Source organism: Suncus etruscus, chromosome 7, assembly GCF_024139225.1.
Source record: "Suncus etruscus isolate mSunEtr1 chromosome 7, mSunEtr1.pri.cur, whole genome shotgun sequence".
Classification (NCBI taxonomy): Eukaryota; Metazoa; Chordata; class Mammalia; order Eulipotyphla; family Soricidae; genus Suncus; species Suncus etruscus.
The window spans coordinates 23,464,367-23,478,737 of record NC_064854.1 but is presented as its reverse complement, the minus strand read 5'-3'; the positions used below and the strand labels follow the sequence as shown (position 1 = coordinate 23,478,737).

At 41.4% G+C, this 14,371-nt stretch overlaps 1 protein-coding gene across 1 annotated transcript in view; it reads right to left on the bottom strand.

Moving 5' to 3' along the window:
• The window catches only part of TMEM236 (transmembrane protein 236), a 30,016-nt gene extending 16,636 nt beyond the window's left edge, over positions 1 to 13,380 (bottom strand). The window contains exons 1-2 of the mRNA XM_049777531.1: positions 13,124 to 13,380; positions 2,474 to 2,546 (exon numbers count right to left, since the gene is read on the bottom strand). Coding sequence (XP_049633488.1) covers positions 2,474 to 2,546; positions 13,124 to 13,380 — 330 coding nt within the window. The remainder of the gene's footprint in view (positions 1 to 2,473; positions 2,547 to 13,123) is intronic.
• Positions 13,381 to 14,371: the final 991 nt, after the last annotated feature.

Sequence of the window (14,371 nt, the reverse complement as noted above, 5' to 3'; positions counted from 1 at the left end):
CTAATGTGATATTAGATATGAAGCCTAAGCTCTAGATTGCACAGGACTAAAGCACCCAAACCAGGTTAGATCTCTGGCACTTACACAGATCCCTGAGTGCCACTTTGGAAACCCACATCTGCTTCCCAAAATAAAGGTGAAAATAATCCTTGAAGAAGATAGAAGGGAGTACAGTAAGGAGTAGTGGGTCACTTTTATGATGTGTATTTTATGTTTTGTGTGTGTGTGTGTGTTTTGTCAAAGTGGCTGGGGACGGGTAATTTTAGCAAGGGGGTTTAATTTTATAGTGTTATAGCTCCACTTTATTTTTTGACTGAAGTAGTATTCACATAGGTATTTGCTTTGTAGTAAGTCATTAATATTGTACATTTGTTTTGTGTGTTTTCCCACACAAAAATTAATTAATTAATTATTAATTAAGAAAGTTTAACAATTGGGGGCTGGAGAGATAGCATGGAGGTAGGGTGTTTGCCTTCCATGCAGAAGGATGGTGGTTTGAATCCCGGCATCCCATAGGTCTCCTGAGCCTGCCAGGAGTGATTTCTGAGCATAGAGCCAGGAGTAACCCCTGAGCACTGCCAGGTGTGACCCAAAAAAAACAAAAAAAAAAAAAAGAAAGAAAGTTCAACAAACTGGGTGCATGCTGTGTATGTGGAAGATACGGGTTCAAAACCCAACATTGCAGGTCTCCTGAGTACTGCTAGCACCAGCCCCTAGCATCAATGAGCTATGTTCCCCCCACCCAAAAATTAAATAAGAAATAAAATATGGGGCTGGAAAGATAGCATGGACGTAATGTGTTCGCCTTGCATGCAGAAGGACGGTGGTTCAAACCCCAGCATCCCATATGGTCCCCAGAGCCTGCCAGGAACGATTTCTGAGCATAGAGCTAGGAGTAACCCCTGAGCGCTGCTGTGTGTGATCCAAAAAACCAAACAAAAAAAATAAAATAAAATATGTAATAGCGGTTGAGACATCATGGGAAAAATCCAAGTGTCTCCCAAGCTACAGGACTCCATCATTCTGCAATAAATATGCCTTGAAAGGTTGTAATGAGAGACCAGGGGTGTGGCTCAGTGGCAAAGTGCTTGTTTTGCATGCAGGAGGCTTAGGTTCGATTCCCTAGAACTGTTTTCTCTACCCTATCCAACAAAATAGACACACAAAAAAGTAAAGTTATATACTTTTAATAAAGTTTTTTGTTTGTTTTTTATTGGAGTAATAATATAAAGATCTCTTGATTTTTATGAACTATAAACTGAGTTTTTAAAGCTCTAAGAATTTTTCCAAGTGCTTTCCAAGGTCATTCAGGGAAGAGAGAAGATAATCTGGGTTGAAATATTGATTTATTGCAATATAACATAAAGTATAACTGAGTGACCTTCCATGATGCACCTACACATTCCTGGATGTCTTAATTTGGGCCTTTTCTAGCAATCATGTCAGAGGTGATAAAATCATACAATTCAGTTTGCTCCTCTCTCAAAGCACATACCACACCTGCTGATTGCCCGTTTATTTTTTTCTCTCTCATGTGAATAAATAATTCAGACAGACCAATTTATGAGTTCTGTACATGGTAATTTACACAGTTCTGGGTCTAGGAGGTAAAAAGGATCTTGTTCACAGCACCTGAGCAGCTATGAAGATCAATTGGGTGTTGTGTTCTGAACTCTTTGTCCTAAGATCCCCACCATTTGAACAAAAATTTTGCCTGTATCTTGGACATGTCCATTTCCCAGAGTCCTTCTGAAACTGTGTTTATGGAAACATCAACTCAAATTCATTTTCAAATGATTCCAATATGTGAATTATTTGTTAATGGATTTTTATAGGCAAAGATCTCCAATGTGGAGTAGCCATGCCCTTAAATTTTTATTTTATTTATTTATTTATTTATTTATTTATTTATTTATTTATTGCTTTTTGGGCCACACCTGGTGACACTCCAGGGTTACTCCTGACTATGTGCTCAGAAATCACTCCTGGCTCGGGAGACCATATGGGACACCAGGGATCGAACTCAGATCTGTCCTCGGTCAGTCATGTGCAAGGCAAACACCCTATAGCTGCACTATCGCTCTGGTTCCATGGATATTTTCAATTCCATTCAAAACTGACAATGCTTATGAAAACTTTAACTGTCTCTGGGAATAACCAATGCAGAGCTTCCATTGAATTCCTTTCTTCTCAACTATATTGGGTGGGGGGCATTCCTTTATTACACATATAAAAACATAAAAGCATTTTTCAAATTGGCAGCTAGATCTACCTTGATTATCAGAGATAACCATAATCTTAGTACTTCACATATACATCCATCTACATGTATAGATATCACAATGAGTAGGAAGAAAAAAATCAAATAAGCCACAGGAATTTGGTTGAGCACATCACCCTATTGAATTCCAGGAACAGAGGAGCATTGAAATATTGGGAAACTTTGCAGCAAAAGGAAATCAAAATTGCCTACCTCTGTCGTTGCTATAGAAAAGCTGAAGCTGGGTAGGGTGCTGAGTACCACACACATCATCATAACGGGTCTCCTAGCAAAGGAGAAGAAATAAGCAAAAGCAGTAACGTACAAGATCAACAGTTCCCCTTCCATTCTGCTAGTTTGGCACTTCCGGTTCCATTCATCTCTCATATTTTTTTTCTAAGAAGCTGCTGCTTCCCTATTTCCATTTCCCAAATGTTTGAGTATGGCAAAGGGGAATCTGTGCAAGAGAATCTAAAAATGCTTTTCTAGGACAAAGGGATGAGGTAACTCCAAATAAAGAGCAAACCCTCTACTAACTATAAAAGCATGGGAGACTCTCCATTAATCACAGTCCTGCTCTGGAATTCAGGCATTGGCAACTCAATTAACAAAAAGAAGAGCTTTTTTTTCCCAAGTTACACTCAACGTTGAGGAATGACAGTTGACTTGAAAACAACACAAAGTGGGCAGGGAAAGAGCATAGTAAGGTTTGCATGTGACTGACCTAAGTTTTGTCCCCAGCATCCCATATGTTCTCTAAGCACACCAAGAGTGATTCTTGAGTGCAAAGCCAAGAGTAACCCCAGAGCATTGCTCAAAACAGAAAGTAAAAAAAAAAATCGACATATAACGATGCCACGTGATTAAATATACATAAATGATATAAGAAAAGCATTTTTTAAAAAGAAAAGAATAGCATTTTTATTGTTTTTATTTGATCCCTCTCATATGAAAAATCACATACATATTTTTTGGCTTTTGGGGGCCATACTGGGCAGTGCTCAGAGGTTACTCATTTAGCTAATCACCTAGCACATATCCAGTTTTAACATCCAGAGAATAACCCTGCTTTCCCTAATCCCTTTTCCCTGTTTTCCCTAAACACAGAAGCACACACCCTATTGTAATCTCCTCTCGCATCTTACCTGATTGGCTGACACGGAGTCTACTACATCTTATTTTCCACCTACTTTCTCCTAATATAAATATCTCTTTCTCCCCCCAAAAAATAAATATTCCTTTCCCAACTATAGTAAACTGAGTTACTCTCCCAAAGTGGCTGATGGATGCTTCTTTGTGAATGTTCTACTTGCCTGAGATCCAACCTCACCAGTGACTTCTATATCCAGTGATTCTGAACTCGCCAGTGACTTTGACCTCACCAGTGACTTCTACATCTTGGGACTCTGACCTTATCAACTACATTTACAATTCATGTCTCTATGCTCAGAAATTACTCTCGGCAGGCTTGAGAGACCATGTGGGATGCCAGGGAATGAACCCTGGTTAGCCACATGCAAAGCTAATTAATGTCCTATCACTTTGGCCCCTCATATATATTTTAATGTAATTTGTTAATCCTTTCTAAAAACTTACACAAAATAATCACTCCTGTCAGTATTGGCATGTATGTATATCAAATGATAAGAATGAAAAGACATTTATAGAAAGACAAAATATATTCAAATTGTTTTTCTATAATTTATAGAAAGACAAAATATATTCAATTCAAAATATATTCAAATTGTTTTCTATACTAAAACTCATACCTTCTCCTTTGTGTGTTAGAGACAATCTAGTAATTAAATATATATATGATCATGTTTTTCTAAGCGCAAAGTGCAGTGGGGTCTTTCAAATGACTGAAAATTTCTCCTTGGTCCTTCCTTACTTCCCTCTATTCCATCCATCTTAACTGTTCCAGGTGTAAACATAACTCAGGGGGTGAGAGTCCCTCTCTCATAACCAGACCCAGAACAACAGGCTAAATGCAGAGGAGTGATGGGACTTTTTTATTGGTGGCTTTGCCTTCTTTTCAGAGTGCAGGTTTCTCACACATTCCTGCTTTCTCAAAAATTCATTCCCAGATGTCTCTGTGTGATGAGTTGACCCTATGGATGATTCTGACTCCTCTATTTTATCCCTGTTAACTCCTAGGCAGTCTCAGACTAAGCCACGACTTTAAACATAACCCCAACCCGTGACCCCCACATATATATATGTGTGTGTGTGTGTGTGTGTTTGTATGTGTATACATTTCCTCTCTCATGCGCTCTGGATCTACAGATGAGTCCAATGATCTAGCTGATACCTCCACTGGGTTATCTACTTATGAGCCAGCAACTAGAGCTGGATGTGGCTTTGTGGATACCACCAACCAGAAGCATCGAGGCTGCTAACTGAGACAGGAGGGTGTGATGGGCAGCACTAAGGGAGACTGTAAGACATGGGGAATCTAGGCCAGAAAACAGGTGGGTAAAGCTACTTGAGAGAAGAGAGAACTGTGACAGGGGAGTTGGAGATGATCTCTGGATAAGAACTGAGTGCTGTTTGTTTTTGGTTTGAGGGCCACACCCGGCAGCACTCAGTAATTATTCCTGGCTCTGGGCTCAGAAATCACTCCTGGTAGGCTCAGAGGACCATATGGGATGCTGGGAATCAAACCAGTGTCTGGCCCAGGTTAGCAACATGCAAGGCAAACACCCTACTGGGTGCTGAAAGAATACCACTTCAATAACAGTATTGCAAACCACAGAGACTAAAAAGAAAAATGGAGAGGAGAGAAAAGGAGAGGAGGGGAAAGGAAGGGAGAAGAGAGAAGATGAGGAGAGGAGAGAAATATCTACCATAGAGGCAGGCAAGTGGGGAGACAGGAAAGAAACTGGGAATATTGGAGGAATCAAATGTGCCCTGGTGAAAAGTATTGGAACATTAACTGAAACTCAATCATGAACAACTCTAACTGTGTATCTCACAGTGATTCAGTTAAGAAGTATTTTTAAGTGGGGTAGAAGGATAGTATAATGAATAGGACACTTGTCTTGTATGAAGCTGACCTGTGTTTGATCTTCAGCATCCCAAATGGTCAACCAAGTACCACCAAGAGTGATTCCTGAGTGCAGCGCCAGAATTAATCTGAGTTACCAGGGGTTACTTGTGGCTCCTGTGCTCAGAAATCACTCCTGGCAGGCTCAGGGGAACATATGAAATGCCGGTTTTGAACCCAGGTCAGCTGCATGCGAGGCAAATGTCCTACCCGCTGTGCTATCACTCTGACCCTGATATATTTCTTTAAAAATATAAAAGAAAGAGGGGCTGGAGAGATAGCACATCGGTGTTTGCCTTGCAAGCAGCCGACCCAGGACCCAAGGTGGTTGGTTCGAATCCCGGCATCCCATATGGTCCCCCGTGCCTGCCAGGAGCTATTTCTGAGCAGATAGCCAGAAGTAACCCCTGAGCACCGCTGGGTGTGGCCCAAAAAACAAAATAAATAAATAAATAAATAAAAATAAAAATAAATAAAGAAAAAATATTCAAATGGTGGGGATGAGATGTAAGTATAGATCACATGTGTAGCAGGGCAAGTGTTCAATCCTCAACACTTCCTCCCCACACCAGCCCTGCTGAGTATGCCCTCAACACACACCAAATATGAACCCTAAGAGAGTAGGAAAGGGAATAGCGATTGGGAGAATATGTACACAGTAGTAGGATGAAGGCAGGTTGGAAATAACAGCATTTGCCAAGGAATATCCCCCCACCCACTCACCCCCAAGACCCAGGACAATGCCTGAAGCAACTGCCACTGCTCAGCCTCAGAAGGACCAAGATGTCACTATGCGACCTCCACCTCCTACTTCTGGAACTATAAGGCATTGCAGTTTGGCTGTTGAATAGGAATGCATCTGATGAGCAACACACTCATACTTCAACCTATTATACACCTCTCCTAAGCTGCAGACATGCTGGAGGTAATGCAGGAGGCAAGTACAGTACAGAAAGGCTGGAGGACTAATGGACCTACACTGTTTTCCACAGAAGTGGAGCTGAGGTCCTATACCCAGAGCCCAGTGCACATCTGCATTTGACAAAAAGAGAAACATAACAAAGAGAAGGAAGGATTCTACTGGGAAATGACCTAGGATGAAAGACCCAAATTTAGTAAGGGTGAGTTCCCGGTTCCTGGCAGTGCAACATCAATTCTGGCCCCACAGTCAGATAGTCCAGTGGGTAACATGCTTGACTTGTACGTGGCCAATTCCACATTGCTCCCAGGCACCACAAATGGCTTGAGTCCCAGGAGCAATCCCTGAGCAGAGCCAGGTACAGCCCCAAATGAATGAGTCAAGCTCCTGAACTCTTATGAGAAAAAATTAAATATGCATCCACCCCCATTTATCTCAACAGTTGGCAAGTATGTGTGCTGTGGTCTTCAGATAATAGTTTGTTTCACTTTATTTTTGTTATAAAATTCACACAAAAAAATTCTGGTCAATGCAGAATAAAATGACATTTTTACATTACACATGGTTTTGCTTAAATTCCATCTCTAAGAAGCCATCAATGATGTTGTAAGAACATGACGCACACAGTCCAGCTCTCAGAGGACATTGACTTGACTATTGATCTGTCACTAACTTTGACACTCTGGCCAAACTGATCTGTAAGCTAATATTTTCTTTTCATTGATTTTGGCAACTGCTGCTGCCCCCACCACATTTCTGTGACTACAACAATACATTAATGAAGACATGAAGACATTATTTAGCCCATGTGGAACATTGCTTCAAATGATGAGACTCTTTTCTATGTGGGGTTCCTAATGCTGCAAACTCAAATGGATTATTCCCCGGAGGAGCCCAGAGCAGCCCCAACCTGTGATGCTGGCTACCTCGGCAGACAAAGAAACCCCACAATTTTCCTGTGCCCCCCCCCACTTGGTCCTGCTCTGGCTTCAACTTTCAGTATGGTCTAGTTCCACACCAGAGAAAGTGTTGTTCTTCCTGAGGGCGATTGACATGTGTGTGGACATGCCTGTGTGTTCATTTGCCTTGTGCATGTATGTGTGGTTACATGCATGTGTATATATGTGTGTCTGCATGTGTGTGTTTCTATGCAGCTTTTCCTCATTGCTTGCTCATCTCCTGGGCTCTTCTGCCTCATGTCATACCTCAGATGGGAGACTCATGCTGAAGAGGAAGTGGTTGACCAGGTAAAGAGCCCTGGGTAAGGTGAGCACCCCACCTTGACACTGCCCGGAACTCTCCCCAACTCTACACAGAACAAGGATGGTCTCTTCCCAGCATAAGGTGAGGTCAGACAACAAAAGACTGTGTCAATGCAAAATGCTTCATCAGTTATCGATGCTCTCCCCCATCCACCTCGTTTATTCAAAAGGGGGACAAGAGACCTCTTCTTTGGGGGGGGGTCCCACACCTGTCAGTGCATAGGATTTACTCTTGAGCTCAGGAACCACTCCTGGTGATGCTCAGGGGACAATATGAGATGCCGAGAATCAAACTTGAGTCTGCCTCATGAAAGACAAATGTCCTTCTCCCCACTGTGCTATCTTTCCAGGCCCATGGTCTTTCTTAACTTAAAGAGTTTCATTGATGGCAAAAATTTTTTTCTTCTATTGCTCCTTCATGCTGAGGATGTTTTAATCAGGTTTAATGTGGAAATATTACATTCAATATGAGAAAGAAGCACATATTTTCATACTACCGTGCCAGACAGTCTAGAAGGAACATGAGATTTAGCTTCTATTTTCTCTCTCTCTGTGTGTGAGAAAGTCAGGGTAATGGGCCACACGCAGCAGTCCTCAGGGATTATTCCTGCCTCTGTGCTTAGTGATCACTCCTGGAAGTGTTCAAGGGCCTATATGGAATGTTGCAGATCAACCCAATCTTAGAAGTATACTAAGCCAGCACCCTTAAACTCTGTTCTATCTCGCTGGCCCATTTTAGCTTCTTAAAACAATGCCCTGGTGAAGAACCTGGGTTGTTTCTTTTTTTTTCCTTATAAAATCATAGAATGAAAGAGATCATGAAAATATAAGAGAATGGAAAGAATTCATATAAGTTCTCATGCTTGGTTTGGGATATGTATTTAAACTCAGACCTTCAGCAACCTCTGTGGCCAAGCGGACCTTTTACTAACAGGATTAGTGTTCATAACATCAGTCTCTTAAGATCCCACATGACAATGTGCAACCTTCTCAAGGGATTCCAGATATCTGTGAGTATTAAGGTTCTAAGAAGCTTCACATAAAACTTCACAAAAATTGGTCTAAGACATCTTTAAAAATAATCCATGTGATTATATCACTTAAATGTGATGTTTAAAATAACTAAATAAAATAATACAATGGCTTAATGGGGGATCGTCTGGGCCCCAGAGTATAAGGAGAAGGAAAGAAATAAAGTGGAAGAAGAGAAAGACAGATAAGAAAAGATAGGGTTCAGCGTCCAAGGGGATCTCAGGTACATTGGTTGTGTTAAGCAAAGACAGAACTAAATATCCAAACCAGAGGTAACAACAATGAAATCATGAGACTCAAACTTTAACAACCAATGTTAAATATAGGCCTGTTATGCTAGGAGGTTGGGTTTGGGGTGATGGAGTGGGATGGACTCTGGGAACATTGATGGAGGGAGGTTGATGCTGGTGGTGGGATTGATGCTGAAACATTGTATGTCTAAAACCCAACTATCAATAACTTTTTCAATTACAATGGTTTAAATAAAAAAAATAAGTAGGGGCCGGCGAGGTGGCGCTAGAGGTAAGATGTCTGCCTTACAAGCACTAGCCAAGGAAGGACCGCAGTTCGATCCCTCAGCGTCCCATATGGTCCCCCCAAGCCAGGGGCAATTTCTGAGCGCTTAGCCAGGAGTAACCCCTGAGCATCAAACGGGTTTGGCCAAGAAAAAAAAAAACAAAAATACAAACCAAAAACAAAAAAATTAAATAATACATGTTGAATTTCTATTTTCTATAATAACCATTACTTTTGCATCATCTCCATAGATAAGTCAAGTTATAGCAACATAGTCAAACTATTCTAATGCCCACATAAATTAAATTTCCACATCTTCATTCTAGCCATGTACCTATCCTTGAGGAAAATGTATCCTAATTCCTCTAAAGGAGCTTCCTTTACTCATGAAACACTAAGATTCAAAGGCAGAAATAATAAAGGAAAAGTTTCATGATATAGAGGACAGATACCACAGAGATTGAAGCTCACCAATCCCACCTCTTCTGCCTATGAGCTAATCGATCACCTGACCAAGTGCATTACTTCTTTGAGTTTTTATTTCTCCTTCTAACACCTGCCTTCCTGGCTTATCATCAAGTGTACATTCCATAGTGCACAAAGCCATCAGGATAATATTCACCTAGTAGGATAACACTCACCATGCTCAGCAACTTTATCTTCTCTTGCCAAGAGGAGATAAATAATATGAGGCCACTCATAACTGAGGTGATTAGAAAAGAGGTTCAGAGTTTCGCTGAAAACCTATATAACTTGTCATCAATTTATAACTCTGTAACTCACTTAGGATGTACCACACCCACATAGAGAAATGAAAGTGAAGAAGAGTATTTTCTGAAAGGCAGTATTGAAGGCTGGGACTGTTGGCATAGGGCAGAAAACCTTAGTGTAGGGAGAATGCTGACCAGGCATACAAAAGGAGACAAGGATGAAGACAAGATTCCTCCTAGTACCTCAAGATTGGTGACCCATCCTTCCAAAAGGCATTTTGGAACCAGTTGGAAGTTTCAATGACTCTAAAGTCTGACTCTTCCACTTGCCAGTTAACTGACAGGAAAAGTTGCTAAAACTCCCTTGGAATTTCCTCCCAGGATTTATAATACATTCATGAAATACTTCCTACTTCCTTAACTGTGTGGTAGTGAATGAAATAAAAATGATATCTGGAAATTTTATAGCACATAAGTGATGAACAGAGAGGAATAAATAGCTTATTGATGTATTAAATAATCTGTGGTGTGGGTAGATCTTTGACCTGAATAATATTCAGAGCCTGGGACCCAGGATTGGGGTCAATGACAAGAAGAAAGCTGAAGTGAGCTATCCTGGATTAGGTGGCCAGTGCTATCATGATTTGCTCCTCTGCTCCTTTGCCTGGTTCTCTCCAAGTTCTCCAGCCCAGTGTAGAGGCTCAGACAGTCAAGGGACCCTAGAACTGAGGAGGGAGGGGCCCACTCTGCTCCAAACCCTCCTGACCTTGGCCTTTGAGTAGAAGTTTAGAAAACTCCATTGATGAAAAAACCATCACTACCAAGTGATAGTACATAGCAAAGGGCATTTGCCTTGCACACTGCCTCATTTTGATCTCCAGAGTCTCCTAGGATACCCTCAGCCCCCCCCCCCCGAAATAATTCCTAAATGCAGAGCCAGAAGTAAGCAAGCTCTGAGCAATGTTGGTGTAACTCCCAATAACCCCCCAAAATAATAATAATTTAAAATTATTTTAACAGGGTCCAGAGCAATAACTCAGCAGGCAAAGCATTTGCTTTGCCTATGGCTGACCTGGGTTCAATACCTAGCATTCTCTATGGTCCCTTATGGCCAAGAGTACTGAGCACAGAGCCAGGAGTAGCCCTGAGCATGTCAAGGTGTGGCCCTAAAACAAAAAGAAAACAAATAAAAAATGTCATAACTACATAACAGTCTATTTCTGAAAACCTATAAAGATCTCTGTTTGTCATGAGCTTACTGTGAGGTTCTTGGAGTCTTGTCTGCTATGAGTACCTACAGTGTTGATGACTCTACACTTCTATCACCTGTACCATCCTTCCCTCCAGCTCTACTGTTGTATCTCTTATTTCTATTTTTTTAGAGAGAGAGGAGCCCACACCCCACTCAGAGATTTCTCCTGGCTCTGAGTTTAGGAATCACTTCTGGTGGGGAATAGAGGACTTTATGGAATATGAGGAATGAACCCAGGTCAGCTGCATGCAAGGCAAACTCCCTACCACTTGTACTATTGCTTTGACCCACATCTCTTATTTCTATGCCCTTGCTTGGGTTAAAGGTCCCAGCTTTTTTTTTTTAAGATATGTTCTATACGGTTTATCTTTATTGGGGGAGGAAATAGGAGGCAATAAGAAACTCACACCAAGCAGGAGATCATGTGGAGCTTCAGGTCAAACTTAGGGATCCCACATGCAAAGGAAGAATTCCAACCCTTTGAATCATCTCTGCAGACCCTTGTTGCACTGTTAAATCCAAGATCAGGGCACCAGGAAAGAGTATAGTGGTTAGGGAGCATTCCTAGCATAAGCATGATCTGAATTCAATTTCTGGAAGCATATGGTGCCCCTAAATCTCTCTGGGTACAGCCCTGGAGACCCCTAAGCATGGACAGGTGTGGCCCTAGAGTCTCCAGCAACACTATTGGTGGTTCAGGTAATCTCAATACTGCCACTGCATCTACAAGCACTGGCATTAAATTGCCAGCTCAATTGACTATAATTAATTCTCAAGGAGGCCCCTAGGCCTTCTGCATATCTTTTTCAAAGCCCCCAAATAAACAAAATAAAATAAACTTCAGCCAATAGTCCTGGGAGAGGGTTCAAAAATATTATAGTACAAAGGAAGATAGATAGTACAGTGGGTAGGACATTTGACTTGCACATGGTTTACCTGGGTTTGATTCTCTACATCCCATTTGGTTCCCCGAGCTCTGCCAAGAGTGATCCCTGAGTGCAGAGCCAGGAATAATCCTTAAGCATTGCAGGGTGTGGTCCAAAAGCAAACACAAAATTATAGTTCATGCTTTGCTTACCAGGAGTGACCTCTAAGAAATGAGCCTGAAATAGCACCTAAGCAGCACTGGATGCGGCCCAAACCAAATAATAATAACAATAACAATAATAATAATTATAGTGATAATAAGAAAGATAAGTTTGAAAAAAAAAAAGTTAACAAAGAAACCTGAGAGGAGCAAGAATCAGATCTGAGGATTGAAGAAGAAAAATATATTCGTATCAGAGGTACTTGCTCTCACAATCTTTACAAGGTTCAATATAATTATTTGCTAAACTACGAGGAAAATGCATATTAAATCTTGCTGTACTTAAAATATTTCTGCTCTACTATTGAAGTATCTTTCCCTCCTCCATCAAGGTCAGATAATTTAACAAGAAAATTTTGTTTTAAGCCTAATGAATGGAACCAAATATACCCAAATTTCAGTTGGTTAATGTTCAAAAAATACCTCAGAACTGCAAAGAAAAAAATGCAACATGAAAAATAAGCATGACTAAATTTTATACAAGAGTCTGTAGTTTTACAATTATGACTGTGTTCATTAAGTCTGAACACAATAAGATTTTTCAAACAGAGAAATTTGGTCTAATGTTTGCTATCCTGGGTTTGTATTCTGTTCGTATCCTGGGTTCGGGTTCTGCTTACTCCCAGCCTAACACTTGTCATTTGTTATCAGGAAGTAAAAATAACGACATGATAAAAGTAACTATTATTCAAACCTTCATAAAAAAAAAACAAACAGTAGGGTGATTTCCCCCCCCTTCACCTCAAAGCATGGACCCTCTTCTTCTTCTTCTTCTTTTTTTTGGGGGGGGTCATACACAGCAGCGCTCAGGGATAACTCCTGGCAAAGCTCAGAAGTCACTCCTGGCAGGCTCAGGGGACCATATGGGATGCCGGGATTTGAACCACTGTCCTTCTGCATGAAAGGCAAATTCCTTACCTCCATGCTATCTCTCCGGCCCTGGACCCTCTTTTATTGCAAACAACCTTGCATGTGATGCTTAGGCAGATCGCTTTCAAATCACACCTAAGCCCCCTGGCTGCAGAATTCTGGGACTCACCATCCTTTAATCTTTTTGTACAGGTGCCGCTTCTTATACAGGAGGACTTTGACAGGCACCCAGATCAGCAGAGTGGTGGAAGCCACATAAGCAATGGAACACGAAACAATCAGCCAATAATGTGTCCTCTCGATTTGGCTCTGCTCCTGCTGGTAGGATTGGGCGAACTTCTCCATAATCACCAAGGTGGGAACAGAGAAGGCTACAAACTCAAGCAGTTCGTAGACCACCAGCTTGATGATTCTTCCTGAGACCATCCTGAGAGCTGTGGGCCAGCCGAAGCTGTGTGTGGACTCAGCAGCATATGGACACAGACACTGAACTGGGATTAAGTTCCTTGTACTCGAGTCACTACCCAGGGACTCTTTTATTTCTTTATTGACCCTCATATGGTTCAATGATCATTCAGTGTAGTAACAAGTGAGGTCTCTTAAAGGGATAGCAGTGCTGGCAGGGAACGCTTAATGTGTTTGCACACCTGTGGCAGGAAGACAGTGGGGGAACTGCATGGAGGTGTCATGGGTGTGTGTGTGTGTAGGGAAACATGATTTCTAGAGACTGTGTTGATTACTACGTTTAATACAGGACATATGTTTGATATATCAGCCACTGATAAGTGGTATTATTTAGAGTAAGATGCTTTTAGAGTTAAAAGAGAGAGAGATCAAGGTGTCTTCTTCATCCGCTGCTTTGAGATCAGAGCAATCCAAGGACAGAGGGGAGAAAGAGAGAAAGAGAGAGAGAGAGAGAGAGAGAGAGAGAGAGAGAGAGAAAGAGAGAGAGAGAGAGAGAGAGAGAGAGAGAGAGAGAGAGAGACCCAAATTTGTGTTCTCCTTCTGAAACCAAGTTCCCAGTTACTCCAGTGCACTGGCTGAGAGAGTGCATTTGGCTTCCCTTTCCTTGTCTGCTCTCTCAGCTGGTCTTCTTCCTGGTACTTGAAATATTTGTCAATGCTAATTGCCATGCGATGCAGATTAACATTACTTTTATTTTGCTATTCAGGAAACGGCCAGGGCACTATTAGGAACCTGTTATCAGGATTAACACAGAAAGAACCATGGACACCTCCCCCAAAAAGCATATCAAATATTTAGAAAACAATCATTCCTCTAAGTAGTCCTTCCTCGAAAACCCTCTTTGTTTCCAGCCTCTCCTGAACATGGACCCAGAATGTAAAGATATGGATGTACATGGAATCTATCATGCTGAGTGAAATAAGTCAGAGGGAGAGAGAGAGATGCAGAAGAG